This window comes from Eucalyptus grandis, chromosome 11, assembly GCF_016545825.1.
Source record: "Eucalyptus grandis isolate ANBG69807.140 chromosome 11, ASM1654582v1, whole genome shotgun sequence".
In the NCBI taxonomy this organism is placed as follows: Eukaryota; Viridiplantae; Streptophyta; class Magnoliopsida; order Myrtales; family Myrtaceae; genus Eucalyptus; species Eucalyptus grandis.
In genome coordinates, this window is record NC_052622.1 from 31,615,597 (window position 1) to 31,639,048 (window position 23,452).

The following is a 23,452-nucleotide window of genomic DNA, read 5'->3' on the forward strand; positions in this document are numbered from 1 at the left end:
GATAAATGTGACAACTAAAAAATGACATTGTAAATACATGAGCAATTATTGCATGAATCTAATTCATATGTAAAAATTGAATCTAGAATGTTATATTCAATTATATTTTGTATTTTACGTGTCATAATTGGATTTCAAAATCACGTCAAGTCATGTTATTAGAAAATATTATGTTTTCGTTAATTCTTTTATAAGACTTTGGTCTGTTAAACTCTTGTTACTTTGGTTTTGTCATATAGTCGAATTAAAATGTGTTAATTTAAGTCAGAAATTACAAATCTACATTCTCATAATTTTCAATGATCTAGGTTTGTCATACAGAGCATTAATTATGGCCTGTTTGTTTCATAATTCAACGAAAGTAGAAATAACATTTTTTTTATAGTTTCGCCAAATAAATATAAAAAGATTATGAAAAAAATATATATGATTCAAGCGTTAATATTTGCTATCCATCGAATCACCCGCCGTAACGTGGCGTCGCTCATCTCCACCCACGTTAAAAAAAAAAAAAAAAACCAACGTAAGGCGGTGCTCCAATTTTTCAGACGCCAGACGTCGGCGGAGCTCGCGGTCCGGCTCGGAAATGGCGGGTCGGCTCGCGAGGAGGCTCTCGCCGTCGCCGGAATCCTTCCTCGCCGCCGTCGTCGATAGACGCCCGGTCTTCGCTTGGTCGGGTCGCGATCCGTCCGGGCCCCGGCGGGCTTCCTCCTCCTCATCGTTGTCGTCGTCGTCGTCGTCGTCTTCGTCGTCTTCGTCTTCGTCTTCACCTTCGTCGCCGGACGGAACGGCGTCGAAGCCGCAGAAGAAGATCACGGACCGCCTGTCGGCCGTGATCGACGCCGTCAATGACCGCAAGCTTCCCCCCGAGCTCCGCGGCCGTCGCAACGCCGTCAGGTAATGATCTCAAGCGGACGCGCGCCTTTGCGTGAGCGTATGTAGGGCAACGTTGTTGATTTTGGAGTTTTTTTTTTCTATGGGTTGTGTGATTTGTATGGTGAATTTCCCGGTTTTAGAGATGATTGCTTGCTTCTTCGGATTGAGCTAGCGTTCGATTTCTGCCTTTGTGTATCTTTCTCGAGATGTCCATTTGTGCTGGAGTTTGGGCTTTAATTTGCACGATCTTTCTCTTTTGAGGGAGTAGAAGTATGGATTATCGGTGGCTGAGTTTGATCATGGCCGCCGGGCATTGCATTCTATGCGTAAGCGCTCTGTTTTATGATAATGTTGCCTACTCAATTAGGCTTAGTTAGATGGTGCAGAGTATAAAGCAATTGACTCAGAAGATCAAGTACGTATTTTTCGCCTGTTACAATGCTTATGCTGAACGATCCGGGGGAGGTAATGCTTTTAATAGAGCTTTCGTTGTTCATTCCCGTGATTTTGATCGTTACTGCTTATTTGTTGCTGTGTTAGAATAGGTAACGGTGAGGAATCCTATGTGGCGAATTGTTCTTAGGTTGATTTCTGGATTGGGACTTATTTTGTTTTGATGGTTTCACTGAAGAAGAGAGTAGGACGTTCCCTGATCTTTGTTTAGCATCTTGATGCAAACTTTGTTGCTTGAATAGAAAAAAAGTCAAAAACTTAATTAGGAGTTGGGTGATGATGTTTTGCGTTACCCTTTTGGCAGATCAGAGACTGATATTGTGAACATAGTGGAGCGAAGGATATGGCATTCGATGGAGGAAGGACATTTTGAGAACTTACCTGGAAAAGGGAAACCCCTTGACCTGAGCGTAAATCCGCACGCAGATCCAGCGGAAGACACCTTGTATCGGATTCTTAATAAGAATGGTTGTGCTCCAGAGTGGGTAGAACTTAACAAGGAAATAAGGAGTGCGATGTTTGAGTGGCGGAGAGCGCTAAAGAAAGCATGGATGAGCAGAAGCAATGGGAGTCGATCTGAGTGGGATGAGCGTTCGGAGGCTTTGAAGGTGCAAATGCGCAGTATTAACGACAAGGTGAGTCCTCGGGTTGTTACATTCAATTTAATAGATGCTTTCTTCTGCTTCTAGTATACTACTTCTCTTATGGAATAGAGAAAGTTGGTTGATACTGGTTTTGTTAACAATATGGATTTATTGCGCTTGTGTAGGTCTTTCGGTATAATCTCATTGTGCCCTTTGGACGCCAGATGTCTGGGATGAAGTGGGAGAAAGAATTAGATCGTTTGAGCGATGAATGACTTCTCATACAGTTGTAATATTATAACAATTTAGGAGTTGTACTTTGGAGGTGATGATATATCTATGAGATGTTATAGTTGTATAATGTTTTGGTAGAATGTGCTCATCGATTGTTTCTTGATTCCCTGATACGTTGTTTTCTCATTACTTGTGTGTTTTTTTGGCAAGTGTGATTGTCCTTGGTTCAGCTTTTCATTAAGAGCTTTAAAAGCTGGCACCATCATTTGCTTCTCTGTGTTCTCTACTGGATAGATTGGAGGAGATCAACAAGTGGAATGTCTGGCGAGAGGTGCTTTAGAAAAGGTTTCTGAGACAGTTACTTTGAGTGAGAATGAACTTTTCTTAATCCAACGGTCAGACGTCACAAGTATGTAGCACAAGCTGTGTCAAAAGGAAACTCACAGATTACATATGCAATTGATTTCCAATCAATCGACTGACACTTCTTCACTTCGTTATACAGTTCAAGCTAAGGGACCATTTCAGCTTCTAGTTTTCAGTCCAATGAGAATATATTGTCTGCAATTTTGGCATAATTCATGAGAAAGCCTGAGGATAGTCTCACACTTACAACTTTGTGATGTTGGTGAAGACGCTTTTTGTTGATATTGCGAATCCTTGTAGTCTCTCATTCTGGGTTGTAATACAGTTGTGTTCGTTATTTTTTTGTAAATCACTTTCTTTGCATGCAAGAAACAGAAAAAGACTATTCTCTGGAGTTATTTTTTTTGCCATTCACCTCTGCTGAATGCTGATCTTGATATGAAAAGCTTACTATTGACGAGAGACTCCTTTGAGCTTGCTTGATTTCAAACTAAGATCCGCTTGGCGACTGAGTGATGCTGCCCACCATTTGTAAGGAAATGCACGGCTGGTCGCTGGGTTCCGCAGAAGAATGGCAAAAACCAAGCTGAAAAACTACAGATATCTTCTTGCATGTTCATTATCTTGTGTTTTCAAATTTCCCTGTTCTGAGTTCCTAAGTATCGAACTGCTTAGGTGGGGGAATGAAGTTTTTGGAATGTGATAGAAATAGGAAAATAGTGTCCAGGCTTGTGGAGAACATCCAATTACTATTTTTCGTAGAGAAGTAAGAAATGAGCTAAAAAGATTAAAGAGTTTCCTTATTTTACAAATTTTCAACAAGCTAAAGGCGATTTTTATGTTTCACTGTTTTCAAACTGTATTAAGAATTATGACAAGAAGAGGAATACTAGTTCAAGAAATTTGTGAAATATGTACTTTTTAATTTTATGGAAGAGTTGTCTGAGCTATAGTTAGTAAAAGATATATGGAGAAGGGTGCCTAAACTGGAAACCATGAATTATACTGTTTTATAGATATATGAAAAATTGAGAGGGAGAAAATCATCTTTAGAGATTTACTTAGTGAAAGCAAAAATTTAGAAGTATTCTCAGGAATCTGATTCATCTTGAATGATCCTTTTTGTACTTTGAAAGAATGATTCGTGGCTTGAAGTAATCTTCACATCCCGAAAGCAATTCCACTGGAAGGATTTGACTGTGAATAGCTCACCATGTGTCCAGCGCCGAGAATCCAGTAAAAGAAGAGGTTCCTGATCCTTTCGTCCCCGTAAAGCCTTTTCCACGGTACAGAGGAGCACGGTCCTCACTCAGGAAACTGCTCAGACCATGCCACCTGCATATTACAAGGCGAATTTGAGGGACCATCTTCGAAATCAAGAATCCGAGTCGATGTCTGGGGGTGTGTTTTGTTGAAAAGGAGTCATTACTTGAGCTTACTGAGCCATGCTTCTGCTCCTTTTGTTGCACATATGAGATCTAGCTGCAGCATTAGGAAGTCGTCCATATGAGATTATGGGGAGCCAAGATCAGTTGGCGACCGGACTGCGCGAAGCGCGTGGAAAAAGTTCGAGGAAAACCCTGAACTGTCCATTGTAAATGGCGACGTTTATGCTTTTGGCTAAAAGCTTGTCCACCTGAGAAAATTTCTCGACACTTCATAAACTTGTGGTGGCAGATGACGAAAAGCTAAAATCGAGTCGTATCTTCTCGTTTACATCTAAACCATTGTATTCCCTTGCAGGAATAGAGTTCACAGTGCCTACCTCTTCGATTCTTAGTTTCGTGAAATCTCCACGCATGGCTGGAAAAATCGAGCGAAACTGTCCTTGCCATCTACAACAAAGATGAATTTTGATTGAGCTGGGAAAAAATCAATATACTTCTAATGTTGAACTAGGCACAACTGGGAAAGAAATAAAGGATTGTGCCAAACTGCTAGTAGAGTTAAATCTGCCGAACATTTCTGGTCTACTGGAACTTACGTCACATTATCCGGGATGATCTTTAGCTTCTTTCTAATTGGCCCATTCATAAAGCTTCCGAAGTCACAGTTGGCTGACCTGCACCAGTTGAGGTTCTCTCCGTGTATCTATATGAGCTACTTTTACCCTCTTTCACCACTGCCGAGTTGCTCTCGTCGTCTAACATGAAGTTTTAAAAGTCCTGCAGGTCATGCAACTCTCAGAAACTCCCTTAACACTAAAGTGCACGCCATCTTCCTGTGTTATGGCGAGGACAAGTGATGGACATAGATACCACGTTGTTACTGTATTTTAGGATGACTTGCCCCAGGTCTAGAAATGTTCCCGTGGCATCTTCCGATTTGCCTTCTGCAAGTTGCTGCTGGATCTTCAATGCTAAACTGGAAAGCACAATAGTTGACGTTATGCTCGTCCATGTAGTTTTCTTTCCGTGTATAAATACAAAAGTTGCAAAAATATTGCAATAGAATTCACGGGACCTCTAATTTTCTGTATGCTTAATTCATCATTATCTTTTTTTTTTTAATGATTGAGGGACCGCCGGAGATCGACCTTCAGGGATTACACGACCCTCCAGTGCTCAGTTAGCACCGATGGGGTATTGTTGGAGATCACCTTGACCTTAGTAAACCACCCTTATGCTCCCACTTAATTCGCAAGCATCTGAAAATTCGAACTCGTTCTCTTGGCAATGAGGTAGTAAAGCCCAACTATCATGGCTACCTTTAGGTGGATTAATTCATCATTATCTTTATAACAAGAATAATCGACATATACCAAGATCCTTAAATATTATAGATAGATTGTGAATACACAATATATAAAACACATACTTTCAATTGTAAAGTAAAATAATGAAATTTGATATTCCAAGGCTATACTTAGTATGACAACCTAAGTCTACGCACACGCCCTTCTTGTTAAACAATAACACTTCTCTTAAAGGCAACGGTGCTTTTTGTGCAGCAACAAATGTCCCTTTAAGACGACAGATCTTAGTGAATACTCTTTCGACATTGTTCGCATATTAGACGGTCTATGAAGTGGAAAAATTCTCATATGTCCCTTATTTTCAATTGGTTATCTTATTCGGGAGCGTTGTGATTGACATCAATCACCTATAGTATTGTTAGAGTGTGTAATATTGAGACTAGAAATTGTGAATGTCATGTTGTGAGCTTGTTTAGAAAATTATAATTTGTGTGCCCTATTTATGGGAAATGGAGGACCTAACTTTTTCTTTTCAGTCTGGCCACTTTTTAGTTGAACCTAGGGTGGGCTTTGGCCACTTAGGTAGAATTGTTGGTCAACGAATGATCGACGGTAATACTACAAGCGTGATTAATTAAAAAATAAATTTATTAAAATATATATAACATATGGCAAATCAAATTAAAATTACACTGCACAAATTGGCCTGGATGGAATAATAATACATAAGAGAAATACAGTTTCAGATATAAACAGGTTCGTGCTTCGAAAAATATATAAGTAAAACCTTATTTATAGAAAAGAAAAGCATTTTCTGTTTAGACAAATTTACTTAGATGGTATTAGTTTGGCTTTCCTAACCTGTTTCTAAGTAACATTTTGCTCAATTAATGCAAAATAAGTTTGAAATGAGTATGATGAGTGAGCTAAGTTTTCTCCCTGTACTTCAAATAAAACAAACTGAAGGCGGGACTTCATTCACAAGAAAGATAAACCATAGCATTATTGATGAAATTTCGACATGGAAAATTGCAAGAACATGTTGACGCCCATGCCTCCTACAAACCTCGACAAAGACAACAATGATACAGCAGTAGACCAAGCTATATACAAGCATGATAAGTTCACTTCTGTTGTACAAATGCTTTCGAGCTAGATATTTTGTTTAGTGTTTGTATGTGTGCATGTTATTATTTTTATTCTAAAGAATCTCATTTAATGGCGGAAAGGCAAATCATAAAATGTATTTCAACATTTACTAAAACTCAGTTCGTGGTATCCATAGAATTATAATATTCTATTATTGGGTTATTTAATGTGGATTTTGCTGGTCGTAAAATTGATGAGAAAAGCACTTCGGGCACATGGGTGATGCCCCACAACGTCACACACAACATGAGTTCATTCCTTCTGTATATATGTATGTATTTAGATCTTTACTTCATATTTAAGAAACATTTAGTGAGTGTGCACGTTTATATATGCACCTTCTCAATAACATTAGTCATCGAAATATGAATACGGACATCCAAAATATAAATAATACATTAGATCAATCTTGGGAACGGGTTGGTGGTAACCTTAGCACCGCTATATATGTTCTATCATCTAATCAAAGGCTTGTCTGTACAATATTCAAATTATCACCCTACACAAGGATCTATAGATTCCGCATCATTACATCAACATAGTTTGCCAACATATGCATGCTCCAACTGTGGCTCACTATTAGATGGTAAAATGTATTTTGCAATTTGTTCGTGGTACTTCACACATTGGGCTTCGCATTTTGTCTCATAGTTCTCTCCATTTATTTGGTTTTGTCGATGCAATTTGGGCTAGGTGCAAACTTTCTAGACATTTGACCACTTGTACTTTTCTTGGCTCAAATAGTATTTGGCAATATGTTTGTGGTACTTTACACTTTGAGCTTCACATTTTCTCTCATAGATTGCTCCATTTATTTGGCTTTGTCAATGCAAATTGAGCTAGGTGCAAACTTACCAAACATTCTACCGCTGCTTAATGTAATTTTCTTGGCTCAAATAGTATTTCATATTGTGCCAAGAAACAAGTTATCGTGGCCCGCTCCATAACTAAAGCCAAATACTGGGCTCTTGCTTTCGTAGCCGCTAAACTTGGATTTCCTACATACCGTGTGACATTGGGATCTACCAACATCAACCTTTATTACTTTTCTTGGACAATATGTCAGCATTACATCTCACAACTAATCTAGTTTTTCATGCTCGGACAAAACACATTGAGATCGATTATCATTTTGTTCGAGAAAGGTTGCCCTTGGTTCTATTGTATCACGCTATGTCCTATCTTCCTCACAAATTATTGACATGTTCACCAAATCATTGACTCGAGATAGTACAAACTAAGGGACCATTTCAGCTTATAATTTTTAGTTTCATGGGAGTATATTGTTTAGAATTATGGCATAGTTCGTACTAAAGCCTGAGCATCGTCTCACTCTTAAACTTTGTGACGTTGGTGAAGACGCTTTTTGTTGCAGATGAAGATTCTCAGAGTCTCATTCAGGGTCGTAATACAGTTGAGTGGTCTGGAATCATCTTTATTTTTTGTAAAGCACTTTCTCTGTATGCAAGAAACATGAATAGACTATTCTCTGGAGTTTGCTATGTTTTTGCCTTTCGCCTGTGCTGACCTTTGATATGAAGAGTCTACTATTGATGAAAGACACCTTTGAGCTTGCCTGATTTTCAAACTAAGATTTGCTTGGCGACTGAGTGATGCTGCCCACCATTTGTAAGGAAATGCATGGCTGGTCGATGGGTACCTGCAAAAGGTCGGCAAAAAACAAGCTGAAAAACTACAGATATCTTCTTGCAGGTTCAGCATGTTGTGTTTTCAAATTTCCTTGTTCTGAGTTCTAAGTGTCAAACTGTTTATGTTGGGGAATGGAGTTTTTGGACTGTAAGAGGAATAGGAAAAAATAGTGTGCTGGCTTGTGGAGAACATCCAATTACTATGCCAAAGTACGTGTTTTATGTGGACCTCAATGTACATTTTTCATTGTTAGGTATAACTATAGATCTTCTCGCTCGATTTACAGCATTTCGTTTGACAATCAAGATGTCATTGAAAATGGGAACGGCCTATTTTTGGTGAAATGATCTTGATTGTTTTCTGTTTTCATAGAGAAGTAAGAAATCGTTTAGAAAGATTTTATAGTTTCCTCGTTTTACAAATTTTCAGCAAGCTAAAAGTAGTTTTTACGGTGAAGTGTTATTTCACAGTTTTCGAACTGTATTTAGAGTTATGACAAGAAAAAGAATAATAGAGCCATAAATTTGTGAAATAAAATTTTTCCTGCTATGGAATCATGGTCTGAGCTTCAGTTTAGCAAAAGGAATATGACAAAGAATACATTAGAATTCCATAAATTGGAAACCCTGAATTATACTGGTTTTCAGAGGTGTGAAAAAACGAGAGGGAAAATATCCTCTTTAGAAATTTCTTAGTGAAAACAGAAACTCAGAAAACTATCTGGAATCGAATTCATCTTGAATATCCTTTTGTACTTTGAAAGAATGATTCAAAGCCTGAGGTAATTTTGACCGGATAACAATTCCACTAGAGGGATTTGATTGTGGATGACTCACCATGTGTCCAGCACCGAGAATCCAGTAAAAGAAGAGGTTCCTGTAGGATCTCACGAATCCTTTTGTCCCCGTAAAGCCTTTTCCACAGTATAGAGGAACACGGTCCTCACTCAGGAAACTGCTCAGACCGTCCCACCTGCATGTTATAAGGCAAATTTGAGAGACCATTTTCGAAATCAAGAATCCGAGTCAATGTCTAGGGGTGTGTTTTGCCGAAAAGGAGCCATTACTTGAGCTTATTGAGCCATGCTTCTGTTCCTTTTGTTGCACATATGAGATCCAGCTGCAGCATCGGGAAGCCGTCCAAATGAGATCATGCGGAGGCAAAATCAGTCAGAGGCGAGACTCAACGAAGTGCATCGGGAAGTTTATGGAGAAATCCTGACCTGTCCATTGTAAACGGTGACGTTCACGCCCTTGGCTAAAAGCTTGTCCACCTGAGATAATTTCATGATTAGTTCCTAATCTTGCGGTGGCAGACGATTAGAAGCTAAAATTGAGTTATCTTCTCGTTTACGTCTAGGGGGTGGTTTTCAGCGTCACGCTAAAATTAGTGTCTACCTCTTCGATTCTTGGTTTCATGAAGTCTCCATCGAAGGCTGCGGAAACCAAGCTACCCTGTCCTTGCCATCTACAACAAGAAGAAATTTGATCGATCCATCACAAGGGAAAAACATCTACCTTTCGCGAAAAATGAATGAAATGGATAATGAGTTTAAAAGATGATCATCTGTATCACTTACAAAAATAAATGAACGATTTTTTTTTTCATTGTCTTTGGAAATGTTTAAATATAAATTGTTGTTGGTAATGACAATGTTTTTTATTGATTAATTATTTTGAGTGATACAAGCGATCATTTTGAAGAAATTGTTTTTCAAATGGAGCGTAAACGTCCCATTTGGATCGACTAAGATATAAACGAAGCATTGGGCCTAGCTGCGAGGAGAGTTAAGAAGTCTGTCAAACATTTCTGGTCTTCTGGAACTTACGTCACGTTAACCGGGATGATCTTTAGCTTTTTTCTGATCGGCCCGTTCATCAAGTTTCCTAAGCCACTATTGGCTGCACCTGCACCAGTTGAGGTTCTCTCGATGTATCTATTTGACCTAATTCTGCTCTCCGTCACTGCCGCAGAATTGCTCACATCGTCTAACAGGAAGTTGTAGAAGTCCTGCAGGTCGCGCAAGTTTCAGAAACTCCCTCAACACTGAAAGTGCAAGCCATTTTCTAGCGGTATGACAGAGAGCAAATGATAGAAATATATACCACGTTATTACTGTATCGTAGGATGACTCCTCCAGGTCGGACCATGTTGCAGTGGCATTTTCCGATTTGCCTTCTGCAAGTTGCTGCTGGATCTTCAGGGCTAAACTGGATAGCACAATAGTTCACTTCATGTTATGCTCATCTGTCTAGTATTCTTTTAAAGGAAGGACTTAGGAGAAAAATAACTCTAACCTGTTTGACTGATTCAAGCCATTCTCGTCGATTCGTGACATGACTTTAAGAACAGGTCCCCATGAGAACTTCATTATAGTGCAGATACAACAGTGAGTCACCAAGCAGAAATGACTATCTTCATTATGCAGAACAAACAAATCTCTTAATGGCTGGAGATCACATACCACATAGTCCTCAGGAGAAATCCAGCTATCCCCCAAAGCAACTCCTGCAAATGGACATTACAAAAAAGCACGAAAAAAATAGTGCGTTTCTGATTATTGAGTACCAAAATCATGACGGTGCGTGACTACTTCAAACAAGTGACACAAAGTTGCTGGGAAAAAAAGAATTTCTACCCCCAAGTTGGGCTTTCAGTTTTCCAGCTTCAATAGCTTCTAGAGCTGTTAATCCAAGGGCAGAAGCAAATTTGCCTCCATATGATTCTGCAAAGATGTACAGAGGACTCTTTTGGAAGGTCTCATTCCCATTGAAGAGCTCTATCAGCAAAGTTGTCAGATCAGCGGCTGCTTCATAGTCTGTTTTCACTACTAAGCTCTCATCGTCCACATAACTGAAACCTGTTGCCACTGGACTGTCCTGTGTACGCAGAGAATTACAAGTTACACGACTAAGCAACGGAGCCTGATAGATGCCAATACTTAGAAGAGATTCTTCAGAATTGTTTGAAACTGAAGAGAAATTGCTATGCACCACAAATAAGAGATCTGCTTTTCGAAGCCATGTGAAATTCCGGGGCTGCAAATTCTCATCCAGTGGTCCAATTTCCCCAAAGTTTCCATATCCAACACCGGAGGCTCCCTAGGAATTGAAGGAGAGAGGTGATAAAAAAACACTGATTTTCATTCTATTGGGTGTAACTTAAACGGTAAGATTCTCACAGGGCCTCCTTGGAGCCACAGCAGTACTGGCCATGGTTTGGAAGGGTCTTCAACTCTATATGAACTTCTGTACAGCCACCAGAAGAGGTGAGCCCCTACAACCCATTATATAAATAAAACATCAGTTTACTTCTTGAATATAGAATGTCACAAATGATAAATACGTACGCATGGCAATCATTTATTTGAACACAGTGATACATTGTTTTTACCACCAACCGAACAATTTGGACACTGTAGCTTCGTACCTGGTCGAACTTCAACATATCCCCACTGCTCGGACCTGTCATTTGTTCCTTCGGCTGAGGCAAAACGGGGATGTACAAACGAGAACAATAGGAGAAAAGAAAGGAATAGCAAATGTTTCTCCATTCCCACCATATTTCTTATTTGTTGCAGATTGAATAAGCTGGAGGAGGGTCTGTCACATGGGGGGCCGTCAATGATTTTGCCCTAAGATATTTTGCCAGTGGCTGTCGGCATCTGGTTGGATAGGGGCGGCCTGAGAAATCAAAAGCGGGCGAAGACTTGAAGAAACTATTGCCTTGTCAATTAGGTAGGGCATCGACCCAAAAAAAAAAAAAAATGTAGGTAGGGCCACAATGACACACTGTCCAGAGCGAGCTTGTCCTCATTGGGCTGTGATTTGATTGGTGGGGACAACGGGAAACAAATGCGAGCCAAGCAAACATTGTTTAGAATCTGGAATGGAAGTTTTCCAATCAAGTACGAACGCTAACAAAATAAAGAAGCCAGGAGTTATTGGATCTGTTGACATCAAGAACTCCATCGAATCTCAAGCCGAACAAGAGGAAGAATTGGTTTGGGATATTTGTTTTTTTGGTGAGACAACATCAGTCGTCATTCCTGTGAATCCTCTCTCCCACGTTTGGGTTGTGATTGGATCGACTGGGACAAAGAGAAAGGAGTGCGAGCGAAGCAAATATTATTTAGAATCTGGAATGGAAGTTCTTCAATCAGGCAAGAACGAGAACAAAACAACTTAGCCGGCAGTTCTTCGATGGGTCGACTTCAAGAGCTCCATCGAAAGTAAACCCGAATACGGGAAGAATTCATTTTTTTCCGGCGAGACTCCAGTATGAAAATTTAGATAATATGAAAATTAAAATTGTTGGAAACCTGTTGGAAAAAATGAAAAAATAAGATTAACTTTCATATTCCGCTACTTGTGAAAGAAAGCAAAATTAAGGAAGGAAAGATGGAGAAGGACGTAGTTCAGAGAGAAACGTAGGAAAACTTTTATGTATTGTCTTCAATGTAATTGTAAATGTACAAATCTCCTTAGATATAATACAAGGTGTAAACTGTTGTCGCGAAAGAAAGCAAAGCGCCTAAGGAGGCTAATCCTAAGTATCAATTTATTAAGCCCGGACTCTCCCAAGTCCGCCAATTCACGACTTAATGGTCTGAGTTTTTAACCTGTAAATCAATTTAAAAATGGAGTCGCCACTAATCGATTTAGGGTGGGTTGATTAGAAACCCAAGTGAAGTATCGGGAGAAATACTCACTCCGCGCAAGAGAAATTAGGATCGTGGACTTGATTACATTAGTTAATCACTAACGCCTTCGGTACCTAATCTTGTTTTAAACCCGAGGTTTTTTGGATGTTTGAGGATTTTCCATGCATTTTTGGGAGGAAAAACATTTTTTTTTTGAGTCATTTTTCTAATTTTTGGACACAAAATGGATTTTTTGGGGTTTTTTGGTATTTTTGGGAAAAATACAAGTCTTTTTGGCTTTTTCATGAATTTTTGGCCTTTTTTTGGATTTTTGGCATTTTTTGGAAAATATGAAATATTTTTGATTTTTTGATTTTTTTTCGAAAAATAAAATATTTTTAAATATTTTAAAATATTTTCGGAAAATAAATTTTTTTTAATTTTCTCGATTTTTAGAAAATAAAACATTTTTTCAACATTTTTTTTAAATATTTTTTGATTTTCTGGAAATTAAAACATTTTTTTTTTTTTTTTGAAAATAAATTATTTATTTATTATTTATTAGAATACTATTTTATATTAAAATAATAAAACAAAACCGGCCCGGGTCGGATCCGCGGGTTGGGTCCGACCCGGGCCGGCGACCCGGACGCGGACGGGCCCGCAACGCGGGCCGACTCGGATTTTTCGGCTTTTTTCTTTTTTTAAAAAAAAATTTATTTAATGAAACGGCGTCGTGGCCGGGTGTTTAGGGACACCCGGCCCGACCCGACAACCTTGACCCAACAACCCACTCCCCCGGCGAAACCCTACCCGGATCCGACCTGAACACCCGACCCGACTCCCACCGCCCGCAGACCGCGAACCCTACCCGATCATCCGGGTCCGGATCCACTTCGCGACCCGGAAAATCGCAAACCCTAGGGTTTGCGAATCCGCGGCGCCGAGGAGCTGCAGTGACGACGACGGCGAAGACGGCGGCGACGGCGGAGATGACTGGACTATGGGGTGGGAGATGGCGTCGGTGACGATGACGGCACGATACCTGCTCGGCAATGGCGCGGCGAAGGCGACGGCAGCAAGGGCAACGGTAGACTGGTGGCAACAACCGCGGCGGACAACGACGGCGACGATGGATCTTGGACGGTCAGATCTGGCCGGATCCGTCGCCGAGTTTCCCTCTCTCTCCCTCGGGCTCGCTCGGCGAACTCCCCAAAGTCTCTCGGGGACCCCTCCGAGCTCACCACGCCACGGCCGACCCTACGCTCGAACTCCCCGAAGTCTCTCAGGGACCCCGAGCTTCGGCCGCCTCTCTCTTTCTTCCTCCTTTCTCTCTCTGTGTCTGTGCCCTTCGTCGACGGTGACCCCCCTCTATTTATAGGCGCGGGAGCGGCCGGTCGGCGAGGCTTCGACCCGCCGGTTGGGCCGCCGTCCCATCCGCCATCATCTCCTCCTCCGGTCACGTCCCGTCGACGCCAACTGCTCCCCTGCTCCACGTGCGATGCCGTCTGTCCATCCCTCTCCGGCGTCGCGCCTGCACGCGCGTGCGTTACAGTGGCGCAAGGAGGAAGAAGACTCGGCCGGACCGGGCTGAGGCGGAGATGGGCCGAAGGCCCATGCGGAGGCAAAGAAAGCAAATGATCCTAAGTATCAATCTCGATCTAAATCTAATATTTAATTGATATACATACAAATTATGATCAAATTAGATCAAAACTTCCAACAAATGTGCCGGGCAATCATGCACACAATCAACGGCATATCTTCCAACACTCTCCCTCTAGCTGGTGGTTTGTAGATGTCCAAAACCCCTAGCTTGCTCAATAGATATGCATGCTGTCTTTGACACAAGGGCTTGGTGAAGATGTCCGCTGGTTGTTTTGTACTCCCAATTCCTTTTGTCTCAATTACTCATTCCTGGATCTTTTCCCGTGTAAAGTGACAATCCACTTCTATATGCTTGGTTCTCTCATGTACTATAAGATTATATGCAAGTTTGAGAGCCACATCATTATCACAATATAATTTCATGGGTCCTTGCACTTCTACTCCAAGATCCTTAAGTAATCCTCGTATCCAGACTATTTGACAAGCGGCTTTGGCCATAGCTCGATACTCTGCTTCGGCTGAGGACAATGATACAATGGGTTGTTTCTTGGTCTTCCATGAAAGAAGTGATTCTCCCAATTTAATGCAATATCCAGTGACAAATCTTCGACTTATGGGACATGTTGCATAGTTTGCATCACAATATGCTATCATCTTCATGTCACATTTTTTAGATAGAAGTATCCTAAAGTCCTGGACATTTCTTCAAATACTTCACGACTTTTAAAGCAGCATCCAAATGGGAATGCTTTGGATTGTGCATAAACTGATTAAGTGTCTGAATCACATATGAGATATCAGGTCTAGTCATTATCAGGTACATAAGTTTTTTAACAAGTCTTTGATAGCTTGATGGATCACTGAGTATGGGATCATCATTTTGAGATATTCCCTTATCATAATGCATAGTGCGGTAGTCAACTTAGTGTTTTGCTCGATCGGAATTACAATTGACTTGCATCCTGATAAGTCCTGCCTTTGATACGATCTCTAATATAAACTTCCGCTAACTAAGGGAAATCTCTTTATCAGATCTGGCAATTTCAATCCCAAGAAAATATATAGGTGCTCCTAAGTCCTCAATGTGGAAAGTGGCATGCAAATTTTCTTGAAATTCTCTATAGAAGCTTTATCATTTCCCATAAACGAGTATGTCATCAACATAAATCATCAAATAAATAGATGACATACCTTTAATTCGTGTGAATAGAGCATAATCGTGCTTAGATTGCTTGAGGCTGCTGTTGTAAGTGGCAAATTTGGCATACAATTGTCTAGATGCATGTTTTAATCCATAAAGGGATTTACGGAGACGACATACTTTATTCTCCCCCTGTCTCCGTATGCCTTAAGGAATATCTATATAGATTTTTTCATCTAAATCACCATGGAGGAAGGCACTGTGTACATTCATGTCATTAATGGCAGCAACGGCTAAGAATGAATGGACTGTTACATCTTTGGCAACTAGATAGAATGTCTCGTGATAGTTGAAACGTTCTCGTTGGGTAAATCCTTTGGCTACTAACCGTGCCTTGTACCGTTCAATATAATTTGATTGCATCTTTAAAATTTTTTAGAATGTAATTATACCGTCAAAAATTTTTGCTATAATTTCCCCTTTCCTTTTAAGAATGCTAATCATTGGCACATAAACTATGATCACAAGTGTGGATGATAAATGTGACAACTAAAAAATGACATTGTAAATACATGAGCAATTATTGAATGAATCTAATTCATATATAAAATTGAATTTAGAATGTTATATTCAATTATAATTTGTATTTTACATGTCATACTTGGATTTCGAAAGTCATGTTATTAAAAAATATTATGTTTTCGTTAATTCTTTTATAAGACTTTGGTCTGTTAAACTCTTGTTACTTTGGTTTTGTCATATAGTCGAATTAAAATGTGTTAATTTAAGTTAGAAATTACAAATCTACATTCTCATAATTTTCAATGATCTAGGTTATATATATATAGACACACACATATATATATCTATTATATTCACGTAATAGTTTTTCATACAGAGCATTAACTATGGCCTGTTTGTTTCATAATTCAACGAAAGTAGAAATAACATTTTTTTTTTTTATAGTTTCGCCAAATAAATATAAAAGATTATGAAAAAATATATATGATTCACGCGTTAATATTTGCAATCCATCGAATCACCCGCCGTAACGTGGCGTCGCTCATCTCCACCCACGTAAAAAAGAAAAACCAACGTAAGGCGGTGCTCTAATTTTTCAGACGCCAGACGTCGGCGGAGCTCGCGGTCCGGCTCGGAAATGGCGGGTCGGCTCGCGAGGAGGCTCTCTTCGTCGCCGGAATCCTTCCTCGCCGCCGTCGTCGATAGACGCCGGGTCTTCGCTTGGTTGGGTCGCGATCGTCCGGGCCCCGGCGAGCTTCGTCGTCGTCGTCGTCGTCATCGTCTTCACCTTCGTCGCCGGACGGAACGGCGTCGAAGCCGCAGAAGAAGATCACGGACCGCCTGTCGGCCGTGATCGACGCCGTCAATGACCGCAAGCTTCCCCCCGAGCTCCGCGGTCGTCGCAACGCCGTCAGGTAATAATCTGAAGCGGACGCGCGCCTTCGCTTAAGCGTATGTAGGGCAACGTTTTTGATTATGGAGCTTTTTCTTTGGTTGTGTGATTTGTATGGTGAATTTCGCGGTTTTAGAGATGATTGCTTGCTGCTTCTTCGGATTGAGCTAGCGTTCGATTTCTGCCTTTGTGTATCTTTCTCGAGATGTCCATTTGTGCTGGAGTTTGGGCTTTAATTTGCACGATCTTTCTCTTTTGAGGGAGTAGAGGTATGGATTATCGGTGGCTGAGTTTGACCGTGGCCGCCGGGCATTGCATTCTGTGCATAAGCGCTCTGTTTTATGATAATGTTGCCTACTCAGTTAGGCTTAGTTAGATGCTGCAGAGTATAAAGCAATTCACTCAGAAGATCAATTACGTATTTTTTCGCCTGTTATAATGATTATGCTGAACGATCCAGGGGAGGTAATCCTTTTAATAGAGCTTTCGTTGTTCATTCCCGTGATTTTGATTGTTACTGCTTATTTGTTGCTGTGGTAGAAGTAGGTAACGGTGAGGAATCCTATGCGGCGGAATTGTTGTTAGGTCAATTTCTGGATTGGGACTTATTTTGTCTTGATGGTTTCATTGAAGAAGAGATTAGGACATTCCTTGATCTTCGTTTAGCATCTTGATGCAAACTTTGTTGCTTGAATAGAAAACAAAGTCAAAAACTTAATTAGGGGTTGGGTGATGATGTTTTGCGTTACCCTTTTGGCAGATCGGAGACTGATATTGTGAACATAGTGGAGCAAAGGATATGGCATTCGATGGAGGAAGGACATTTTGAGAACTTACCTGGAAAAGGGAAACCCCTTGACCTGAGCGTAAATCCACATGCAGATCCGGCAGAAGACACCTTGTATCGGATTCTTAATAAGAATGGTTGTGCTTCAGAGTGGGTAGAACTTAACAAGGAAATAAGGAGTCCGATGTCCAATTGGCGGAGAGCGCTAAAGAAAGCATGGATGAGCAGAAGCAATGGGAGTCGATCTGAGTGGGACGAGCATTCAGAGGCTTTGAAGGTGCAAATGTGCAGCATTAACGACAAGGTGAGTCCTTGGGTTGCTACATTCAATTTAATAGATGCTTTCTTCTGCTTCTAGTATACCCACTCTTATGGAATAGAGAAAATTGGTTGATACTGATTTTGTTAACAATATGGATTTGTTGCGGTCGTGTTCGGTATAATCTCATCGTGCCCTTTGGATGCCAGATGTTTGGGATGAAGTGGGAGAAAGAATTAGATCGTTTGAGTGATGAATGACTTCTCATACAGTTGTAATATTATAACAATTTAGGAGTTGTACTTTGGAGGTGATGTTATATTTATGAGATGTTATAGTTGTATAATGTTTTGGTAGAATGTGCTCATCGATTGTTTCTTGATTCCCTGATACGTTGTTTTCTCATTACGTGTGTGTTTTTTTGGCAAGTGTGATTTTTCTTGGTTCGGCTTTTCATTAAGAGCTTTAAAAGCTGGCACCACCATTTGCTTCTCTGTATTCTCTACTGATAGAATGGAGGAGATCAACAAGTGGAATGACTGGCGAGAGGTGCTTTAGAAAAGGTTTCTGAAACAGTTACTTTGAGTGAGAATGAACTTTTCTCAATCCAACGGTCATACGTCACAAGTATGTAGCACAAGCTGTGTCAAAAGGAAACTCACAGATTACATATGCAATTCATTTCCAATCAATTGACTGACACTTCTTCACTTTGTTATACAGTGCAAGCTAAGGGACCATTTCAGCTTCTAGTTTTCAGTCAAATGAGAATATATTGTTCTGCAATTTTGGCATAATTCATGGTAAAGCCTGATGATAGTCTCACACTTACAACTTTGTGATATTGGTGAAGACGCTTTTTGTTGATATTGCGAATCCTTGTAGTCTCATTCTGGGTTGTAATACAGTTGTGTTTGTTATTTTTTGTAAATCACTTTCTTTGCATGCAAGAAACAGAAATAGACTATTCTCTGAGAGTTTGTTATTTTTTTGCCATTCAGCTGTGCTGATCTTGATATTAAAAGCCTACTATTGACGAGAGACTCCTTTGAGCTTGCTTGATTTTCAAACTAAGATTTGCTTGGCGACTGAGTGATGCTGCCCACCATTTGTAAGGAAATGCACGGCTGGTCGCTGGGTTCTGCAGAAGAATGGCAAAAACCAGGCTGAAAAACTATACATATCTTCTTGCAGGTTCATCATCTTGTGTTTTCAAATTTCCCTGTTCTGAGTTCCTAAGTATCGAACTGCTTAGGTGGGGGAAAGAAGTTTTCGGAATGTGACAGAAATAGGAAAAAATAGTGTCCAGGCTTGTGGAGAACATCCAATTACTATTTTTCGTAGAGAAGTAAAAACTGAGCTAAAAGATTAAAGAGTTTCCTTATTTTACAAATTTTCAACAAGCTAAAGGCGATTTTTATGTTTCACCGTTTTCAAACTGTATTAAGAATTATGACAAGAAGAGGAATACTAGATCAAGAAATTTGTGAAATATGTATTTTTTATTATTTTATTTTATGGAATGGTTGTCTGAGCTATAGTTAGTAAAAGATATATGGAGAAGGGTACTGGAAACCATGAATTATACTGTTTTATAGAGATATGAAAAATTGAGAAGTAGAAAATCATCTTTAGGGATTTACTTAGTGAAAAAAAAAGTTTAGAAGTATTCTCAGGAATCTGATTCATCTTGAGTGATCCTTTTTGTACTTTGAAAGAATGATTCGTGGCTTGAAGTAATCTTCAAATCCCAAAAGCAATTCCACTGGAAGGATTTGACTCTGAATGGCTCACCATGTGTCCAGCGCCGAGAATCCAGTAAAAGAAGAGGTTCCTGTGGGATCTCACGAATCCTTTCGTCCCCGTAAAGCCTTTTCCACAGTACAGAGGAGCACGGTCCTCGCTCAGGAAACTGCTCAGATCATCCCACCTGCGTATTACAAGGCGAATTTGAGGGACCATCTTCGAAATCAAGAATCCGAGTCAATGTCTGGGGGTGTGTTTTGTTGAAAAGGAGTCATTACTTGAGCTTACTGAGCCATGCTTCTGCTCCTTTTGTTGCACATATGAGATCTAGCTGCAGCATTAGGAAGTCGTCCATATGAGATTATGGGGAGCCAAGATCAGTTGGCGACCGGACTGCGTGAAGCGCATGGAAAAAGTTCATGGAAAAACCCCGACCTGTCCATTGTAAATGGTGACGTTTATGCCTTTGGCTAAAAGCTTGTCCGCCTGAGAAAATTTCTCGACACTTCATAAACTTGTGGTGGCAGATGACGAAAAGCTAAAATCGAGTCCTCGCATCTTCTCGTTTACATCTAGACAATTGTTTTCCCTTGTAGGAATAGAGTCCACGCTGAGATTAGTGCCTACCTCTTCGATTCTTGGTTTCAAGGAATCTCCACACGTGGCTGGAAAAATCAATCGAAACCGTCCTTGCCATCTACAACACAGATGAATTTTGATTGACCTGGGAAAAAATCAATGTACTTCTAATGTTGAACTAGGCACAACTGGGAAAGAAATAAAGGATTGGGTCAAACTGCTAGTAGAGTAACATCTGTCGAACATTTCTGGTCTACTGGAACTTACGTCACATTATCCGCGATGATCTTTAGCTTCTTTCTAATTGGCCCAATCATAAAGCTTCCGAAGTCACTATCGGCTGACCCTGCACCAGTTGAGGTTCTCTCCGTGTACCTATATGAGCTACTTCTACCCTCTTTCACCACTGCCGAGTTGCTCTCGTCGTCTAACATGAATTGTAAAAGTCCTGCTGGTCATGCAACTCTCAGAAACTCCCTCAACACTGAAAGTGCACGCCATCTTCCTGTGTTATGACGAGAACAAGTGATGGACATAGATACCACGTTGTTACTGTATTTTAGGATGACTTGCCCCAGGTCTAGAAATGTTCCCGTGGCATCTTCCGATTTGCCTTCTGCAAGTTGCTGCTGGATCTTCAGGGCTAAACTGGATAGCACAATAGTTAACTTGAGGTTGCGCTCATCCATGTAGTTTTCTTTCCGTGTAAGGACTCAGAAGGAGAAATGTGACTTAGACCTGTTGGATTGATTTAAGTCGTTCTCATCGATTCGTGAGATGACTCTAAGAATAGGTCCCCATGACAACTTCGATTTAGAGCAGAATGCAGATACAGAGTGAGTCACCAAGCAGAAATTGCTATCTTCATTACGTGAAACAAACAAGCTTCTTGATGGCTAAAATCACATACCACAAAGTCCACGGGAGAAATTTAGCTATCCCCTAAAGCAATTCCTATTTTTGGCGAGAAACATCAGAAACAGCGGGTCTCTGAGTGTCAAATATCGTTGCGAGTTGCGACAAAGCGCGACTAGTTCAGAAAAGTTCCACAAAGTAGTTGGGAAAAAGGAATTTTTTACCCCCAAGTCGGGCCTTCAGTTTTCCAGCTTCAATAGCTCTTAGAGCTGTTACTCCCAAAGCAGAAGCTAATTTGCCTCCATATGATTCTGCAAAGACATACAGAGGGCTCTTTTGGATGGTCTCATTCCCATTGAAGAGCTCTATCAGCAAAGTGGTCAAATCAACTGCTGCTTCATGGTCTGTCTTCACTGCTAAGCTCTCATTCTCTACATAACTGAAGCCTGTTGCCACTGGACTGTCCTGTGTACACAGAGGATTACGAGTCACGAAAAACTAAGCAGCAGCGCCTCATAAATGCCAATACCTAGAAGGGCATTCTTCAGCATGGTAGTATGAAACTGAAGAGATGCTGCTAAGTACCACAAATAAGAGATCTGCTTTTCGAAGCTATGTGAATTTCGGGGGCTGCAAATTCTCATCCAGTGGTCCGATTTCTCTGAAATTTCCAAATCCAACACCGGAGGCTCCCTAGGAAGTTGAAGGAGAGAGGTGATGAAGGCACACCGAATTTCATTTTTATGGGGTGTAATTTCAAAGGTAAAATTCTCACAGGCCCCCGTGGTGCCACAGCAGTAATGGCCATGGCTTGGAAGGGTCTTCAATTCTGTATGGACTTCTGTATAGCCACCAGAAGAGGTGAGCGCCTACAACCCAATAAAGAAATTAAACATTATTATACTCCTTGAATGTAGAATGGCCTAAATGAACATACACATATACGGCAATCATTTATTTATTCACGGCCTTACGTTGTTTTTTCCACCAACTGAAGAATTCAGACACTGAAACTACGTACCTGGTCCAACTTCTACATACCCCCACTGCTCGGACCCATCACTTGTTCCTTCGGCTGAGGCAAAACGTGGATGCCCGAACAAGAAAAAAAGGAGAAGAGAGCGGAAAAAGGAAATGTTTCTCCATTACCACCATGTTTCTTACCGTGGCAGAATGCGTAAGCTGGAGGTTTTGTTATATGGGGTAGGCGCCCATGATTTTGCCATAAGAAATCTCGCTTGGGTTTGTCTTCGACTCGTCGAATGCCGACAGATGAGAAAACAAGTACAGATAAACACTCCAAGAAACCAGGTCGCCTTATTTAATTAGGTAAGGGCTACAACGACACTGTCCGAAGCGAGCTTTTGTCCTCATCGGGTTGTGATTGGATCGCAGGGGAGAAGGGGAAACAAGCGCGAGCGAAGCAACATCGTTTAGAATCCGGAATGGAAGTCTTCCATGCTACTACGGACGAGAGCAAAACAAACTAACTAGGAGTTCTGCTAGTTCTTGATGTGCCGACTTCAAGACCCCATCGAATCTCAACCCGAACGAGGGGAAGAAATTGGTTTAGGATTATTTGTTTTTTGATGAGACAAAATCAGTCGTCAATTCTGTCAATTCTCTCTCCCACGTCGGATTGCGATTGGATCGATCGGGACAAAAGGAAAGAAAGTGCGAGCGAAGCAACATTATTTAGAATCTGGAATGGAAGTCTTCCAATCAAGCACCAACGAGAACTAAACGAACAAGGCAGGAGCTCTTCGATTTGGTGTCTTCAAGAGCTCCATCGAATCTCAAGCCGAACAGGGCAAGGATTTTTTATTTTTTTTCTCAAAAAAGAATCTAAGCAAGTATTTAAAGGGCTTCATATTGGGCAATGCTCGGACCTCGGAGTCATTGGGATGTAAAGCAACTAAAGAATAGAGCTGCGTACAGGGCTACAAAAAGATACTTTACCAACAAGGGGTGACAGGGCATGCAGGCACAAACAGTTAAAATAAGAAACACAGGATAACAGGCTAACAGCCAGACTGCATCATTACTAAAATTCTGACAACTCATCCCTTCCTTTCTGTTGGGTAAATTTAGCGGCGTGCTAAGCAGCAGCCATCGGATGAGCAGCGGATATTAGCCGCTGGCTAGGAGGTGCTCATTCACTGGTGTCCTCAACCACAAACTACTTCCTTTTCTTCTTCCCGTTTTGCCTTTGTGCCCTCATAAAGATTAGGACCGAATTGACAATGACAGAGTTTGATACCTTAACAAAATTATTGATGTTATGCAGTTTTGCATTCGCACTCAATACCGTATGTCTCCGCATTTAGAAAGTAGGACTTCTCCTGAAGGCATTGAACATGCTAAATTATGTGACTCTACTCGTTGTGCGATCCATCCTATTTCTTTTGCGTGTC

General features: G+C 40.7%; 4 protein-coding genes and 1 long non-coding RNA gene across 5 annotated transcripts; 2 read left to right on the forward strand and 3 right to left on the reverse strand.

Annotated features, from left to right (window-relative positions):
• The first annotated feature begins 515 nt into the window (after window positions 1-515).
• On the forward strand, window positions 516-2,312 carry LOC104425934 (dnaJ homolog subfamily C member 28). The gene is made up of 3 exons (XM_010038809.3): window positions 516-897; window positions 1,634-1,964; window positions 2,099-2,312. The coding sequence occupies exons 1-3, from the start codon at window positions 587-589 to the stop codon at window positions 2,186-2,188; spliced, it is 732 nt and encodes a 243-aa protein (XP_010037111.2). The 5' UTR covers window positions 516-586; the 3' UTR covers window positions 2,189-2,312.
• Window positions 2,313-3,197: 885 nt separating this feature from the next.
• Window positions 3,198-4,863, reverse strand: LOC108956291. Its single transcript, XR_001982440.2, has 4 exons — window positions 4,498-4,863; window positions 4,279-4,348; window positions 3,943-4,149; window positions 3,198-3,848 (listed from the first exon to the last, which is right to left on the reverse strand). It is a non-coding gene; the product is annotated as an uncharacterized LOC108956291 (long non-coding RNA).
• Window positions 4,864-7,681: 2,818 nt separating this feature from the next.
• LOC104425935 (serine carboxypeptidase-like 51) lies at window positions 7,682-11,694 on the reverse strand. The gene is given in 14 exon segments (XM_010038812.3): window positions 7,682-8,017; window positions 8,844-8,979; window positions 9,074-9,126; window positions 9,230-9,280; window positions 9,405-9,474; window positions 9,836-10,017; window positions 10,113-10,141; window positions 10,144-10,217; window positions 10,305-10,372; window positions 10,472-10,515; window positions 10,646-10,886; window positions 11,001-11,108; window positions 11,189-11,283; window positions 11,437-11,694. Coding segments are annotated over 14 exon segments (1,356 nt in total). The 5' UTR covers window positions 11,570-11,694; the 3' UTR covers window positions 7,682-7,945.
• A 1,958-nt stretch (window positions 11,695-13,652) lies between these two features.
• LOC104427699 lies at window positions 13,653-20,109 on the forward strand. The gene is made up of 5 exons (XM_039305270.1): window positions 13,653-13,739; window positions 16,626-16,834; window positions 17,573-17,903; window positions 18,288-18,661; window positions 18,860-20,109. The coding sequence occupies exons 1-4, from the start codon at window positions 13,653-13,655 to the stop codon at window positions 18,414-18,416; spliced, it is 756 nt and encodes a 251-aa protein (XP_039161204.1). The 3' UTR covers window positions 18,417-18,661; window positions 18,860-20,109.
• LOC104427700 (serine carboxypeptidase-like 51) lies at window positions 18,917-23,077 on the reverse strand. The gene is given in 15 exon segments (XM_039305271.1): window positions 18,917-18,999; window positions 19,649-19,788; window positions 19,883-19,935; window positions 20,040-20,090; window positions 20,232-20,301; window positions 20,451-20,622; window positions 20,625-20,631; window positions 20,726-20,831; window positions 20,922-20,989; window positions 21,094-21,137; window positions 21,263-21,503; window positions 21,624-21,733; window positions 21,815-21,907; window positions 22,060-22,113; window positions 23,065-23,077. Coding segments are annotated over 15 exon segments (1,293 nt in total). The 3' UTR covers window positions 18,917-18,928.
• Window positions 23,078-23,452: the final 375 nt, after the last annotated feature.

Coding starts and splice junctions, on each gene's coding strand:
- LOC104425934 (XM_010038809.3), top strand. CDS start 587: ATGGCGGGTCGGCTCGCGAGGAGGCTCTCGCCGTCGCCGGAATCCTTC. Junction 898..1,633: donor GGCCGTCGCAACGCCGTCAG/GTAATGATCTCA, acceptor CCCTTTTGGCAG/ATCAGAGACTGATATTGTGA. Junction 1,965..2,098: donor TGCGCAGTATTAACGACAAG/GTGAGTCCTCGG, acceptor GCGCTTGTGTAG/GTCTTTCGGTATAATCTCAT.
- LOC104427699 (XM_039305270.1), top strand. CDS start 13,653: ATGGGGTGGGAGATGGCGTCGGTGACGATGACGGCACGATACCTGCTC. Junction 13,740..16,625: donor CGACGGCAGCAAGGGCAACG/GTAGACTGGTGG, acceptor CGTCGTCGATAG/ACGCCGGGTCTTCGCTTGGT. Junction 17,904..18,287: donor TGTGCAGCATTAACGACAAG/GTGAGTCCTTGG, acceptor TTTTTTGGCAAG/TGTGATTTTTCTTGGTTCGG.